Source organism: Eriocheir sinensis, chromosome 52, assembly GCF_024679095.1.
Source record: "Eriocheir sinensis breed Jianghai 21 chromosome 52, ASM2467909v1, whole genome shotgun sequence".
NCBI lineage: Eukaryota > Metazoa > Arthropoda > Malacostraca > Decapoda > Varunidae > Eriocheir > Eriocheir sinensis.
Window position 1 is genome coordinate 2169583 of NC_066560.1, and position 16858 is coordinate 2186440.

At 43.7% G+C, this 16858-nt stretch overlaps 1 protein-coding gene across 1 annotated transcript in view; it reads left to right on the forward strand.

The window, feature by feature from the left end:
* LOC126982880 (inversin-like) overlaps positions 1-14746 on the forward strand; it is a 77295-nt gene extending 62549 nt beyond the window's left edge. The window contains exons 13-16 of the mRNA XM_050835158.1: positions 2365-2578; positions 11169-11682; positions 11848-11966; positions 12602-14746. Of these exons, the coding sequence (XP_050691115.1) occupies positions 2365-2578; positions 11169-11682; positions 11848-11966; positions 12602-12726 (972 nt within the window). The 3' untranslated portion in view covers positions 12727-14746. The remainder of the gene's footprint in view (positions 1-2364; positions 2579-11168; positions 11683-11847; positions 11967-12601) is intronic.
* The last annotated feature ends 2112 nt before the right edge of the window (positions 14747-16858 follow it).

The following is a 16858-nucleotide window of genomic DNA, read 5'->3' on the forward strand; positions in this document are numbered from 1 at the left end:
TCCCTTCCCCTCCTCTCTGCCTCCTCCTCCCTCCTCTCTCCCTTCCCCTCCTCTCTCTCTGCCTCCCTCCCTCCTCTCTGCCTCCCTCCTCCCTCCTCTCTGCCTTCCTCCTCCTCTCTCCCTTCCCCTCCTCTCTGCCTCCCTCCCTCCTCCCTCCTCTCTGCCTTCCTCCTCCTCTCTCTCCCTTCCCCCTCCTCTCTGCCTCCTCCCTCCCTCCTTTCTGCCTTCCTCCTCTCTCCCTTCCCCTCCTCTCTGCCTCCCTCCCTCCTCCTCTCTGCCTTCCACCCTCCTCTCCCTTCCCCCCTCCTCTCTGCCTCCCTCCTCCCTCCTCTCTGCCTTCCTCCTCCTCTCTCCTTCCCCCCTCCTCTCTGCCTCCCTATTTAGCGTCAATGCATCCACAGATACTGAAACTGGGGCAGCGATATAAGCGGGGTTACAATTAGTTGACCATGAATCGCGAAACCGCGATGGGTGAGACCCATGAGCAGGGTGACTGTATATATATATATATATATATATATATATATATATATATATATATATATATATATATATATATATATATATATATATATATATATATGTCAGCAGGGTGTACAAGCGTTAATTACCCCGTTAGGAGCGAATCTTAACAGAACACCCACATCCTTGGGGCCGTGGCAGGTGCTGACCATGGGTGGAATCCAGGGCAGCCCCGCAACGCCCTGACAATTTTTCTTAGGTCGTCACTAATTATCGTTTGCAAGAGACGCCACAACGCCCACGCATTCACTGTGGATGGGGAAAGACTTGCCTACACTGGCGTTAGCGTAAATAATGTAATATTGCAGAAAACAAGGTAAAACATTCTCGGGGCGGCGGGGCAAGGCGGGCAGTTTGACGTGACCCATAATATTTTTTCGTTTTTACGGCTATAATACATCTTTCCTGCATTCGTTTCATATATCCACTTGTGCGCAGGCGTAAAGGGGTGATGTGGGCGTACGGACGTGAGCTTAAGTAGCTCCATTTGTGAGATAATAAGGATATATATTCTCATGGCGAGCGGGGCGGGGTGGCGGCGCTGCGGCTGAAATGTAGCCTAACCCATAACATAATTTTCTTTTTTTATGACTATAACGTATTGTTCCTGCACTCATTTCATATATATATATGCATGTGCTGGCGTGGAAGGCTGTCGTGGGCTTACGGGCGTGATCTTAAGTAGCTTCGTTTGTGCCGATGATGTATTATTTGCGGTAGGCGAAAGCTGGGTTTTTGGATCTGTAAACTTAACCTACACCATATCCGGGTGCCCCCGTGGCTCTATTAACCTGGATACCAGAGGGTTTACTGTAGTGTTAAGATTGTTTCGTTTTTAAGATAATAACAAAGATTTTGTATAAATACCACGACACTTGACAACGTTGTATTCCAACGTTTCCAGGTGTCGTGGTATTTATACAAAATCTTTGTTATTATCACAAAAACAAAATAATCTTATCACTATGTGACCTTATTGGATTATCCAATTATTTAATTACATTCATTTAAAAGTTGTAAATAGCTGACATATGAGAGGAAGCGAGAGGTGTCCAGGATGTGTGGCAAGGTGCGGAGCGGGGCTGACCCCGCAGCAGCCAACACCTCACCGGCCAGTATCAAATGGAAGTACTATAGCTGCCGCCAACGCGGTGGGAAGAAAGAGGCCCAGTGTGACACCAGTTTACGGCCAACCATCAACTTGCTCCCAGTTGGGTGTATGGGCATTGCCTGTAGCCCCAATGGTTAGAGGAAAATGGCCGGTGTGACACTGCCTTATGGCAGTGAGGCCGCTGATTGGGTGAGCGCCAGCAGTGACGTCATTTGACTCCCAGCGAATCACAAGCGTGTTTTCAAAAATGTCAGCCAATTGTAAAGCAGCTGCCTTCACTTGCAGCTTCAAAACTGCTCGTTCTCTCTTCCCGTTTTCTTCCTTTTCTTAGGTACGTATTTTGAGACTACTTGGACAGGAATTCCTCACATTCCCTCCTCCCACTCTCCCCAACTCCGGCTTCATCATTTAATAAGTCTCTCTCTCTCTCTCTCTCTCTCTCTCTCTCTCTCTTTTGCCGTAGTCCCAATTTTTGGAGGAAAACGGCCAGTGTGACACTACCTTTTAAGGCAGCGCGCATGACGCCGATGGTAAGTAGATGTGACCCGTACATGTCAAAGCAGCGCGAAACTTGGGGTGATAATGCGTGAAAGTCAGGATGGTAAGAATTTAGGACTAAGCGCGAAACTCGAGGATCGCAAAACTCGGATAGCACGAAACTCAGGAGGGTACTGTAAGCTGTGTTCTGTCTTCACAGTGGTTTTGAAGTAACATAATTTTAATCTTTTTAGGAAAGGGGACTAGCTTCCAAACCTAACCTGGCCATGTGGTCTGCTGCCTCTGCCCCTGACCATGGCCCATACAACTCTGTGTCTGGCCAGCGACGCTCCAAGGCCCTGCCTGCCAGCATCATGAGAGGAGCTGGCAAGAAGACTCTCCGCAACTTAGAACTGCCAGGACTCATTGAATTAGGGATCAAGCAGCCTAGACTTCACAGATCATCAGGTTGTGCTTGTTTTCTTTTCTTTTCTTTTCTTTTCTTTTTTTTCTTTTCTTTTTTCAGCTCTGAAACTCCTTCTTAGGGGTGAGTGTTTTAGGGAGTTCCCTCCTCTAAGAGTGAAATTGTAGTGGAACAGAAACGGCAGTCTTAATTCATTTCACTACACTCCCATTACACCATCCCCGAATCCTTTTGTTGTCTAGCTTTTAACAAAATTTATTTTCTAGCCTCTGGCAGATTGAGATCAAACAAAATCTTCCCAACAGTTGAGCCTGTACATCAGCATTATATGTTATGGATGCCAGAGTAATTAACAGTGTACTGAATGTAACTTGTTGATGTAAGCTCTCTTTTGATCAAACTTTGGTTAGGTAATTTTGGCTAGATAATTACCAAATATTATCTCACTCTGAATCCAGACTTTATATGCATGAATGTTTAACATTGTTTCATTACATCCAAAGTTTCAATATGATATCCATTCATGGTACTACCATTAGTGATTCAAATATTTTCATTTTTGCAAATCATAATTTTTTTTTTTTTTTTTTACAACAAAGGAGGCAGCTCAAGGGCACACAAAAAAAGAAAACAATAATAAAAAAAGCCCGCTACTCGCTGCTCCTAAAAAAGAAACAAAAGAGGTGGCCGAAAAGAAGATCAAATACGGGAGGAGAGGTGTCCTGATACCCTCCTCTTGAAAGAGTTCAAGTCGTAGGCAGGAGGAAATACAGATGAAGGAAGATTGTTCCAGAGTTTACCAGCGTGAGGGATGAAAGAGTGAAGATGCTAGTTAACTCTTGCATAAGGGGTTTGGACAGTATAGGGATGAGCATGAGTAGAAAGTCGAGTGCAGCGGGGCCGCGGGAGGGGGGGAGGCATGCAGTTAGCAAGTTCAGAAGAGCAGTCAGGGTGGAAATATCGATAGAAGATAGAAAGAGAGGCAACATTGCGGCGGAATTTAAGAGGTAGAAGACTATCAGTATGAGGAGGAGAGCTGATGAGACGAAGAGCCTTAGCCTCCACTCTGTCCAGAAGAGCTGTGTGAGTGGAGCCCCCCCACACATGAGATGCATACTCCGTACGAGGGCAGACAAGGCCCCTGTATATGGACAGCAACTGTGCAGGGGAGAAGAACTGGCGGAGACGGTACAGAACGCCCAGCCTCGAGGAAGCTGATTTAGTAAGAGATGAGATATGAAGTTTCCAGTTGAGATTTTGAATTAAGAATAGACCGAGGATGTTTAGTGTTGAGGAAGGTGATAGCTGGGTGTTGTCAAAGAATAGGGGATAGTTGTTTGGAAGATTGTGTCGAGTGGATAGGTGGAGAAACTGTGTTTTGAGGTGTTGAAGGACACCAGGTTCTAAACTGAAACTGAATGTATTAAGGTGACAGTCTGCCGTGGCTTTAAATCGTGTCTGTGGTCATGATTAGGTTATAGGTTTTGTATAGCAGAACCATAAGCATCACATCAAAATCTCAAGATGATCCTCAGTCTTTTATGTACCCACTTCTCTTTTACATGCACACAAGATACTTTATTACTATTCTAACAATTATACAGTACCTGTATATTTATTTGATAACTTCATTTACACGCCAAAAAATTTGGAAGATTTGAGTAGTTATTTTTTCATTTTGCATGATATGCAAAAATTATGACATTTAAAAAAAAATGGATACATTTTTTTTGTCATAGTGGAACTCAACCCCTGATTTTTATCAATATCATGCAAAAACTAAATGAGTAGAAGCATATTAAGTGTATTTTATACTAGTTTTGAGAAAAAACACTATTAAAGCTTTGTTCCCATTCCCAAACCCCAGTGAAGTTACAATGACACAAACCTGCTTTAATGTGAATACTACATGTTCTGCAATCACACCGGCCTACAACAAATTTATCGTCTAATTTTTTTAGCTGATTTAGGACAATTTTGATGTGCTGAATCTTAAAATCGCATTCGTTTTGCTCAATCAGGTCAACTTTTTTATCTATCACCACATTTTTTTTTTTTTTTTTACACAAATGGGTATTTTCTATTTATATGAGGCAAAATTCTTTCTTATTTCTTTAAATAAATGAATTCTGAAGAGTATACATGTGCCAATTTTTGACTAACTGGTATTTTTTGTATTTTGCTGGGACAACAGTCCGGGTTCACCAAGTACCAGTGCTTTCTGTGCATGTGGGATAGTAGGGACAAAGCTCAACATTACACAAAGAAGGACTGGCCTGTACGGGAAGAATTGGTGCCTTGCAGAGCAAGGAACGTCATAAACAACCCTCTGGTGGGCAGAGACGGGATACTCTTCCCACCGCCGTACATCAAGCTCGGCTTGGTCAAACAGTTCACCAAAGTTCTGGACAAGGATGGTGGCTGCTTCACTTACTTGTGCCACACTTTTCCAGGATTGACCATGGAGAAGTCGAAAGCTGGCATCTTTGACGGTCCTCAACTCCGCCAGCTCATCAGAGATCCAGAGTTTGAAAACTCAATGAACGAAGTGGAACTGGAAGCGTGTAAGGCTTTTGTTCTTGTCGTGAAAAACCTTATTGGCAACAAGAAGGCCAGGAACTACACAGAACTTGTCACCAATATGGTGACTGCTTTCAGAAACCTCGGATGCAACATGAGCGTCAAAATGCATTACTTATTCTCACATATGGATCGGTTTCCTGAGAATTTGTGATTTGTCCGCAGGGGGAGAGATTCCATCAGGACATGAAAGAGATGGAGACCAGGTATTAGTGATGCTGGGATGCAGTCATGATGGCTGATTACTGCTGGACTCTGAAGAGAGACATCCCTACCGCTGAGCATTCTAGGAGTTTGAAGAAACGGAAGTTCGTGCCCTGAATTTTGAACAGTGATGACCTAATATCCAATTTACTTGTACTTACCTTTATCAATGTCTACTATTCTATTTCGGATGAGAAATATTAACAAAAATCAACCGAAAATATCACAAATTTAGTTATAAGATAGGATTTAAAAAAAAAGACAGTACAAAAACCTGACCTGATCAAGAGAAACGGGTGTCATTTTCGTATTCAGCGGTGCAGATTTGTCCTGAATCAGTTGAAAAAACTTTGACAACTTACCCCCCCCCCCCCCCTTTTTTTTGTGTGTGTGTGTGTGTGTGTGTATTTACCTAGTTGTGACATACGGGAAAAAAGCTACGCTTGCACTGTCCTGTCTCCATATCCTCTCTTATCCAACTTTTCCTTAAAATCATGAATGTTTCTTGCACAAACCACCTCCTCCTCCAGTCCATTCCATAGCTCAATGCTTCTGTTTGGGAAGCTAAACTTTTTCACATCTCGCCTACACGTGGTCGCCCTCAACTTCTTTCCATGTCCTCTCGTTTCTCTCTCGCTCCACACACACAGGTCCTCTCGTTTCTCTCTCGCTCCACACACACAGGTCCTCTCTGTCCAGATTCTCCACCCCGCTCGCCACCCTGTACACCACTATCTGGTCTCTTTCTCTTCTTGTCTCCAGGGTTGTGAGCCCCATGCTATTGAGTCTCCCCTCGGAAGTCCGATCCCTAAGTTCCGTTACCATCTTAGTTGCCACTCTCTGTACTCTTTCTAGCTTTCTTATGTTCTTTTTGTGAGGAGACCAGACCACTGTTGCATACTCCAACCTTGGCCTTATCATTGTAACTATTATTTTCTTCATCATCTCTTCGTCCAAATACACAAATGCCGTCCTTATGTTCCTCAGCAAATTCATAGTTTGTCCCGTTATCCTGTTGATGTGTTTGTCCGGTGACATGTTCTCTGAGATAGTCACTCCCAAATCTTTTTCTTCCACTCCTCTGCATGTTATCTCACTTCCCATCTTATAATCATATTCACATCTTCTACCACTCCTACCAAACTCTATTTTTTTACATTTCCCAAGGTTGAATTCCATCTGCCATTTACCTCTCGACTCCCATATTTTGTCCAGGTCCCTCTGCAATGCCTCACAGTCTTTCACATCATTGACTCGTTTCAATAGCTTTGCATCATCTGCAAACAAACTCACATAGCTGGTCACTCCGTCCACCATATCATTTATATAAACAGCAAACATTATTGGTGCCAGCACTGAACCTTGTGGGACCCCACTCCTCACTGGGCACCAGTTGAAAACCTTGTCCTTGAATAAGTGTGTGTGTGTGTGTGTGTGTGTGTGTGTGTGTGTGTAACCCAGTGTAATGATTTGGCACCTGGTCAGCCCTTAGAAAAGGTATTATTCACTCAATGGCAACGGTATCAGGAGTCACCGTGCCAGTTGTAGCTAGGTTCGATCTGAACTTACCTGGTGCACAATCTTTGGGAGTACATAAGAACATAGGGAGTCTGCAAGAGGCTGGTAGGCCTGTGCAAGGCAGCTCCAGTGTCTTTCTTCCTCTTTTTTTTCTTTTGCTTGGTGTTCTTTTTTCTCAAAATTCCAATCCTTTTTCTATGTTGGTTGAGGTGAGGCAGCTGAGGTTGTTGGTTGTTGTGAGGTAGCTGAGGTTATGGTGTGAGGTGAGCTGAAGATGAAGCTTGAGGCAAGGCAGATGGTGATGTGGCTTAAGATGAGGCAGCTGGTGATGTGGCTTGTGATGAGGCAGCTGGTGATGTTGTCGGTGGGTAAGCTGGGATATACATGTGGTTGATGAGGCAGGGTGTTTAGGATCTTTCACTCCACCTAGTGCTTCTCAGTTCAGCCAAATGCTGGTGGAGCTGCGTAACATGCCTTCCTACTTTAGGCATGGTATGAAGTATTAGGCAGGAGGAGGTAGGAAGACACCCACCGAACAGGCGTGAGCTACTCCCGGTGAGGATATATGGGAAGCGAGGAGGGTGCTGAAGCCCTTCAAAGACCCTTCCCATGTCCTCACTATTCCCTTTCGTCTCATCAACACCAGAGAGCAGTTCAGCATGCTCTCTAAAGACAGTTCCTCTCTCTTTCTACACCACACTACATTCACACAACACACACACCTTTTCCCAAAAATTCAAAATTCAAAATGGCGAAAAACAACACTGCCTCGGAGTCCCCACCTGGGAGGGGACCATAAATTCCCCCAGGGAGGACTCCCCTTCTGGCTGCTGACTTGAGAGGTGTCCTGATAACTCCTCGAGCCTCCTCCTTATCAATTTCTGCAACATTCGTGGTCTTCGTCCTAATTTTCATTCTGTGGAACACCATCTCTCCTCCTCTAAACCTCATCTTCTCTTCCTCACCGAAACTCAGGTTTCTGAGGCTTCTGACAGCAACCTCTACTCTGTTCCCTCCTACTATCTCTATCCTAAATTTCAATCCAAAGCTGGATGTTGCGCCTACGTGCGCAACGACATCATTTGCTCTCGTGCCTGCGACCTTGACTCTTCTGAATTTTCCACCATCTGGCTAAGACTTCATTGTCATTCTATTACTAAATACATCTGTGCTGTTTATCTCTCACCTAACTCTACTAACTATGTAAAATTCTTTGACTATTTGAATTCTAAAGTGGAGCACATCTTGACTCTCTCTCCCTTTGCTGAAATTTCCATCTTGGGAGATTTCAATGTTCACCACCAGCTTTGGCTTTCATCCTCTTTCACTGACCAGCCTGGTGAACATGCTACAACTTTACTCTCCTCAACGACCTAGAGCAGTTGGTTCAGCACCCTACACGTATTCCCGACCGTCTTGGAGACAGGCCCAACATTCTAGACCTCTTCCTTACCTCTAATCCTTCTGATTACTCTGTCAAACTGTTCTCTCCGCTGGGCTCCTCCGATCATAACCTTATTTCTGTTTCCTGTCCTATCACTCCTGTACATCCTCTGGACCCACCGAAGAGGCGATGCTTCTGGCATTTTGCTTCAGCTCGGTGGGACGACCTGAGGATGTACTTTTCCGATTTCCCGTGGAATGATTACTGCTTCCAGGAGAGAGACCCCTCTGTGTGTGCTCAGCGCATCACAGAGGTGATTGTCTCTGGAATGGAGGCATACATTCCACGTTCTTTCTCTACTCCTCATGCTAAAAAGCCTTTGTTTAATCACGCTTGTTCTCGTGCTATAAGATAGAAAGGCAGCTCACAAAAGGTTCCAGAGCCTTCGAACTCCCGCTAACTTTGACCTTTACATTTCAGCCCGGAATCGTGCCAAATCTATTCTCCGACTCACCAAACCTTCTTTTATCAATAGAAAATGTCAACACCTTGCTTCTTCTAATTCTTCCCGTGACTTCTGGCATCTAGCCAAAAATATCTCTTCCAATTTCACTTCTTCCTCTTTCCCTCCTCTCCTTAACCCTGACGGCAGCACTGCCATCTCATCTGTCTCTAAGGCTGAACTCTTTGCTCAAACTTTCTGTAAGAACTCCACCCTGGACGATTCTGGGCATATTCCTCCTACTCATCCCCCCCTCTGACTCCTTTATGCCTGTTATTAAGATTCTTCCAAATGATGTTTTCTATGCCCCCTCTGGCCTCAACTCTCAGAAGGCTTACGGACCTCATGGAGTGCCTCCTATTGTCCTTAAAAACTGTGCTTCCGTGTTGACTAACTACCTGGTCAAACTCTTTCGTCTCTGCCTGTCAACATCTACCTTTCCTTCCTGCTGGAAGTATGCCTTTGTACAGCCTGTGCCTAAGAAGGATGACTGTTCCAATCCCTCAAACTACCGCCCTATAGCTTTACTTTCCTGTCTATCTAAAGCTTTTGAATCAATCCTTAACCGGAAGATTCAAAAGCACCTTTCCACTTCAGACCTTCTATCTGATCGCCAGTATGGGTTCCGCAAGGGGCGTTCTACTGGCGATCTTCTTGCTCTCTTAACTGACTCTTGGTCATCCTCTCTTAGCCGTTTCGGTGAAACTTTCTCTGTTGCGCTTGACATATCGAAAGCCTTTGATAGTCTGGCACAAGTCTTTGCTTTCTAAACTGCCCTCATTCGGATTCTATCCCTCTCTCTGTTCCTTTATCTCCAGTTTCCTTTCTGGCCGTTCTATCTCTGCGGTGGTAGATGGTCACTGCTCTTCCCTTAAACCTATCAACAGTGGCGTTCCACAGGGCTCTGTCCTATCACCCACTCTCTTCCTGTTATTCATCAATGATCTTCTTTCCATAACAAACTGTCCTGTCCACTCATACGCTGACGACTCCACTCTACATTATTCAACTTCTTTCAATAGAAGACCATCACAATAGGAAGTACACGACTCCAGACTGGAGGCTGCAGAACGCTTAACCTCAGACCTTGCTATCATTTCCGATTGGGGCAGAAGGAACCTTGTGTCCTTCAATGCCTCAAAAACTCAATTTCTCCACCTATCAACTCGACACAATCTTCCAAACACCTATCCCCTATTCTTCGACAACACTCAGCTATCACCATCTTCAACACTAAACATCCTCGGTCTATCCTTAACTCAAAATCTCAACTTGAAACTTCACATCTCCTCTCTCGCTAAATCAGCTTCCTCAAGGTTGGGCGTTCTGTATCGTCTCCGCCAGTTCTTCTCCCCCGCGCAGTTGCTATCCATATACAGGGGCCTTGTCTGCCCTCGTATGGAGTATGTATCTCACGTGTGGGGGGGCTCCACTCACACAGCTCTCCTGGACAGAGTGGAGTCTAAGGCTCTTCGTCTCATCAGCTCTCCTCCTCCTACTGATAGTCTTCTACCTCTTAAATTCCGTTGCGATGTTGCCTCTCTTTCTATCTTCTATCGACATTTCCACACTGACTACTCTTCTGAACTTGCTAACTGCATGCCTCCCCCCCTCCCGCAGCCCCGCTGCACACGACTTTCTACTCATGCTCATCCCTATACTGTCCAAACCCCTTATGCAAGAGTTAACCAGCATCTTCACTCTTTCATCCCTCACGCTGGTAAACTCTGGAACAATCTTCCTTCATCTGTATTTCCTCCTGCCTACGACTTGAACTCTTTCAAGAGAAGGGTATCAGGACACCTCTCCTCCCGAAATTGACCTCTCTTTCGGCCACCTCTTTTGATTCTTTTTTAGGAGCAGCGGGCTTTTTTTATTATTGTTTCTTTTTTTGTGTGCCCTTGAGCTGTCTCCTTTGTTGTAAAAAAAAAATAATAATAATAATAATAATAAACACGGTGCATTGCTGTTTGGAAGATATTCCTCCCTCTGAATGTGATGCCACGCTGATGCCGTGACATTCAGTTCAATGACATGCTATTCGAGCTACAAGATTCACGAGATTACATTGGTATGAGACTATTTTACTTTATCCATAGAAAGAAACATGCAGTATTGACTCCCACCAAATATACCACAGCCAGCATACCATGCCCAAGCAGTGGATATTTAAGTCCCTTCGCTCCGGGCATTTAAATTTACAGAAGACTGAAAAAAATTCCACTCCGATACCTTAAGACCAGAGTGTGTGGCCAGAACGTGTAACTCAGTTTTGTATATTTTTAATCTTTTCATAATAATTCACGGTGCATTGTCTCCTTAAAATACTTACTTGATATTACATTGCCCCTGCAAAAGAGACTAGCTGTTGTGTTTGTTTTAAAGAATGTAGTAGATAATAATATAAAAAAATAAACCCCCTTTTTCTTTTTTTCTTTTTTTTCAGAATACTCTGAAGATTCTGATTCAGGGACAGATACTATTGAAGAACCAAGGCCTTTGGTGGCAGATATCTTGCAGCAGTCCAGCAGCATTGCTACAGCTGTTGTTACAGCAGGAGGGAATTTTCACCACACTCATGAAGAGGACAAGCCTAATGTGATTTGTGGAAAGCAAAGTTATTTTAATTTATCAGTGAAAACAAACACTGAAATTGAGGTTCAGCAAGAAAAAAACTCAGAATCAATTTCAGATGCAGAAAAAATAATGAGAAATTACTGTAAAGCAGATGGCTATGAAGATGAAGAGAATAGCTCTCTGAGTTCATTTTTGTCCAAAAGCCATTTGATTTCTTTCACCGAAAACCAAATTAAGCAAGAAAATAATTATCAAGAGAAACTCAAAGATAGTCTCAAAGATAGTAGCAGTGGAATGAAAGATAATAAAAATAAGAGAGTGAAAATTAAAAAAGGAAAGCAAACACTTGAAGAAAAAAATTCATCTCAGTGTACGAATGATGAGTAAGTTAAAATTTTATGCATTTCAGAGCATTGTTCTTTGAAATCTCTGTAAAACATTTTTGCAAGATTCATATCTTCCATATTGGAAGAACAATGTTGTTGAGCCTAGTACATGAACAAAGTATCAATACAATTTTTCTTCAGCAATATATTTGCATGTTTCAGGATCATGGGTCCCAAAAACATTGGCAGACTGGTGGGTGAAAGAAGAGTGTTGAGTGAAGAGGCCGTGAAGCAAGCTGAGCGGAAATGGAAGAACAAACTTGCAACAGTGACCTTGCAGAGTATGATATGTTCTCAGTATCTTTTAGGGAATTGATAAATATTTGTCACATGCTCATACACTTCAGTACATAGAAAGAGCATAAGCACAGTATCACTGTGAAAAAAATATTGGGAATTATAGTGAAAGCAAGAGCAATAAATCTGTAAGTCTTAAGTGATACAGGTCAAGTATAAAAAGGTCATAGTAGATAAGACCCAAAAACATTGACATGGTGTGGGCTAGGATGTTTAGTTCATAAATATCAATGGATTTATTATAATTGTTTATTACTAGTTACCTTCCTTGAAGTTGTTAGCTAGTGTTACATAATTGTTTTTCCTTTCAAGAAAAGGATTTTGTTGTTGATGGACTCCTTTTTAACTGAGTTGCCTAGGGGAGATCTTAGAGGCAGTGGCTCATGAGTCTAAGACATGGTCATATATAAGGAATTCGTGGGTATCTTTTATATTTTTCACTTACATTCATAAACACTAAAAAATAGGGTAGAGAGCCATGGCCAAGTGACTCCCCTTCCTTGTGTATATGCTATGTGCAGAGGTATGGCTTCAGAAAAATTAAGGAAAAGTGATATAAGGAGGTGATAGATGAATGTCACCATTAAAGACTGTTTGTAACCAGTTGTTGTCATTCCAGGAATGCAGGGGGCTGATGGAAGTAAGTCTGAGGTGACAGTCCCGTACAGCCTTATGAAGCCACACAACCCTGCACCACCAGCCTCAGATTGCAAGGTTGATGCCAGCAGTATCACCACCAGCTGAAAGGATGCAACTGGCCACTAACAGTATTGCTTCAGTTGCCTCTCTTTGTTGCTCATAAGTCACATGCAGCTGTGTTATCTTGGTGCTATTTCCTAACACACACACACACACACACACACACACACACACACCACCACCACCACCACCGCCGACGGAAGAGAACGGATGTGGACAGACGAGGTGGAGATCAACAATCTATTTGCCAGTCAAGTAGGGCCCAAGCAACAGCTAAGTAGATTAGTCCTGCCTCCTAGGAGTCTAGAAATTGTGAGGAAAATGAGAGAGTGAGAAGTGATAAGTTTAACGGGGAGGAGAAGGAGAAGGAAGTGGGAAGGAAGGTAAACAAAAATCCAAGATGGCATCTCCAAATTGGCAGGACTGTGATAAAATAGTGATAGAAATGAGAAAGTTAAGAGCAGAGTTTGGGGAAGTGATTCAGGCACTGACCAAAGTGAAAAAGAGAGATGATGAGGCAAGGAGAAGAGACGAGGAGACAGAGAAAATGGTAGAAAACTTGAGAGAAGAAATAATAAAATTGACTAAGGATCAGTTAGAAAGCCAAAAAGAAATAGCACAACTAAAGATGTAAAAATCAAAAAAAGACCATGAGATACAAATTTTGAAAATGGAAAGAGAGAGGAGTGTGATAGGGACAAACGAAGACATGGAGAAGATGGAAGAAATGATAAAGAGGGAGGTAGCAAAGAATATAGGAAATGATCAGCAGAGTGTGGGTGTTAAGGTAGAGGAAAACATTAAAGATGTGATTAATGATGAATTGAAGGAGTGGGGAAATGAAAAAGACAAGGAAAAAACGAGCTTTAGGGAAATCCTAGAACAACAGGAACAGAGGCAAGACATAGTAAAAGAAGTTGTGAATGTACTAAAAAATAGAGAAACAATGGTGAGGGACATGGCAGAAAAGAAAAAGTGTATTATTGTGTTTGGTGTCAAGGAAGAAAAAAACCCAGTGAGGGCTCAGAGAGAGAGTTATGAGAGGAGTAAGGTGGAAAATATATTGAGAAGTATGAATACTGAAGAGAAGGAAAAGATAGAGGAAGTAAATGAAATAACTATATTGGGAAGATACGAGGAAGGAAAAAACAGACCACTAAAGATAAAGCTAAGGTCCCAAATGGCAACAGAAACAATACTAAATAAGTCATGGAAATTAAACAACTCTGAAGAATATAAGCAAATATATGTGAGGAGAAATATGTCCGAGGATGAAAGAATGAAAGTAAAGGAAATGATAAATGAAGCAAAAAAGAGAAAATTTAATGGTTAAAGATCAGAAGAAAAGAAGAATTTTTTGGGGGGGGGAATACGGAACGAAAAACTGATGAAGTGGTGGATCGGAGGCGAAAAGAGGGAGTAATGGTGTTCATAGAAAGGGGAAATAAAGGGAGAAGGGAAGAAAGGTTTATAGATTGCGTACACAAACATAGATGGTCTTGTATCAAAGAAAATTTAACTAACTGATTATTTAACCCCTTCAAAAACCGAGAACACGTATACGCGTCCTTGCATGCCCCATACCATATCTGAGGACGCGCATACTGCATCCTGGCTTGCTTTAGCTAGCATATGAGTTATTTCTTCCCGGATATTGTACGATTTTTTTAGGAGGTTGGTTGTATATGATACAGTGTCTCATTTGACTTTCAATGTTATTATTGTGTAAGAACGCAAGTGTGTCTTGCACACATTTGTACTTCACAGTAACAATCAATTCTAACAGAAAATAAAAAAATAATGAGAAAGAAATAATATATGTGTATGTGTGTGGAGTTCCTCTTCCCTTGCATTGCCAAGTGGCTGGCTAGTGCATTGTCTCACCACCAACGTGGCTTTGTGATGCGGGCTCGTGCGGGAGCTGCGGCCTCCCCTCCCTGCCTCCCCCTCACATTTATCCCGCTATCTCTGTTCTCTTTCTTTCTTCCTTCCCTTCCTTATGCCTCCTCCCTGCAGTGTGTGTGTGTGAGAGAGAGAGAGAGAGAGAGAGAGAACTCTCGATTTACGCGAGTTTGGTTTACGCGTTTTTTAAATAATGCGGGATCCAAAATCCAAATAAATGTTTAATTTACACGTTTTTTTCACTTTAGGGAAGGCGGTGGCTGAATAGATAGCGTGACGGCCCTGCGTTCGGGAAGACCCGAGTTCAATCCCCGCCAGGTGCCACCAAGCTGGGATTTTTCAGCCGCCGCCGAGTGGCTTAAAACTACCCACATGCTGTTCAGAAGACCACCTATCAAAGCGGACTCTAGATTCTAGGATTAAAGATGAGCTCCGGGAGGGCAGCATGAGCCAGTGCAAGATGGCGCCACTATAAACGCTCACCTGCGCCAAATCAGGCTGAGCCGACCATCAGGCCCCACCGGGATGAAGCCTTGGACCGACCATCAGGAACTCAGGATCCACCGGGAAGAAGCTTACCGGCGCAATAGGCCATGACGTAAAAAAAAAAAAAAAGTAAATAAAATACGCGATATTTTATGCAGTGGCTACCAGATGTCTCACACAGCTGGACTCACACGGCGCCGCGGCCACACAGCTGAGCTCAGTTCTTCCCGCGCGCCACTTGAACAACAATACAGTACCCACGCTGCCATGCTACTCAACAATAGGGGTGGGCAGGTACCGGTACCAGTACCGGTACTAATGGTACCAGCTATATGGTACGGTACCGGTACCAGACTGCTCGGTACCGGTACCAATACTAGCCAGTCGCTCATGGTGTCCCTCATTTCTTCCTCACACGAGTGAGGCTGAGACTGAGTGCCTGAGTGGATATCTCGATGATATGGATATTCTCTCTCTCTCTCTCTCTCTCTCTCTCTCTCTCTCTCTCTCTCTCTCTCTCTCTCTCTCTCTCTCTCTCTCCACTGAATGAAGTGAATATTTATTTTTCGATAGAAACTTACCTCTTGTTTGATTTACATTGTTTTTGATTTACGCGACCTCTTCAAGGACACAATACTCGCGTAAATCGAGAGTTACCTGGAGAGAGAGAGAGAGATCAACAACTTACAGCTTGATTCTGCTTACACCATGACCAAAGTGCTTATCCAAGGCCTACGAGAGGGGGAAGGCTTAGGCGATGGGGGGCTGACCTGAGCCAGTCATCAAGGTGAGGGCAAGGGTAGTGCGCATTCCTCAGTTTCTACTCAGGTCAGGTCAGGGTCACTACGCGCTTCTCTCCAGCCATTCCTTCCCACAAAACAGTGTCTATTAGTGGTTTATTTTTTATATCTGTTATTTAGTGATGCCTAACACTTGTGCAGTTCCAAATTGCAAAGGAAACTACAGGTCCAGTCAAAAAGTGCATGTGTTTTCCTTCCCCAAAGATGAAGAACTCCTGGAAATGGCTGCGCTCTATCAAGAGGGACAACTACACACCGAACAATCACTGCAGGATATATATATATAGAGAGAGAGAGAGAGAGAGATTTTTTTTTTTTTTTTTACAGCAGAGGAGTCAGCTCAAGGGCACAAAAAAGGGTAACACCTGTGTCTGACCTGGGGATTAGCAAGGGAGGAAGGAGGAAAACGAGGAGGAACAGGTAGGAGAGAGGGAGATGAGATAAAGGAGGAAGAGGAATGGGTGAAAGAGAGAAAAGATATATATATAGAGAGAGAGAGAGAGAGAGAGAGAGAGAGAGGGAGGGATGGAGGAGAGTGAGGAAGAAAGGGATGGAGAGGATGGAAAGAGATGAAAAAAAGGAGGAAGAGGAATGGATGAAAGGAGAGAGAGAGAGAGTTTTATGCACACGAATGAATTTAGGTATGAAGCTGTATATGAGGTAATTATAAATATATGAAAATGCAAAGAAGTGTTTGCTCGTCGATGTGCCGCAGGTCTGCCGCCGGTAGACCGCCGGTCTGCCGTCGGTTGGCCGCCAGTCTACCGCTGACTGACCTGCTGCAGTCGCCGGTCGGAGAAATCAAAAATCGTATATGGTTGCCGGTCTACCGCCAGTAAACCGCTGGCTTACCGGTGGTAAGCCGCCGGTCTACCGCAGGCAGACCGGCGGTAAGCTGCCGGTCCCGGGATTATTGCCTATTTTGTCGGCAGTCAGGCCCCGATCGGCTTAAGGGGCTCTCACACATTCCCGGTCCCGGTCGCCACTGT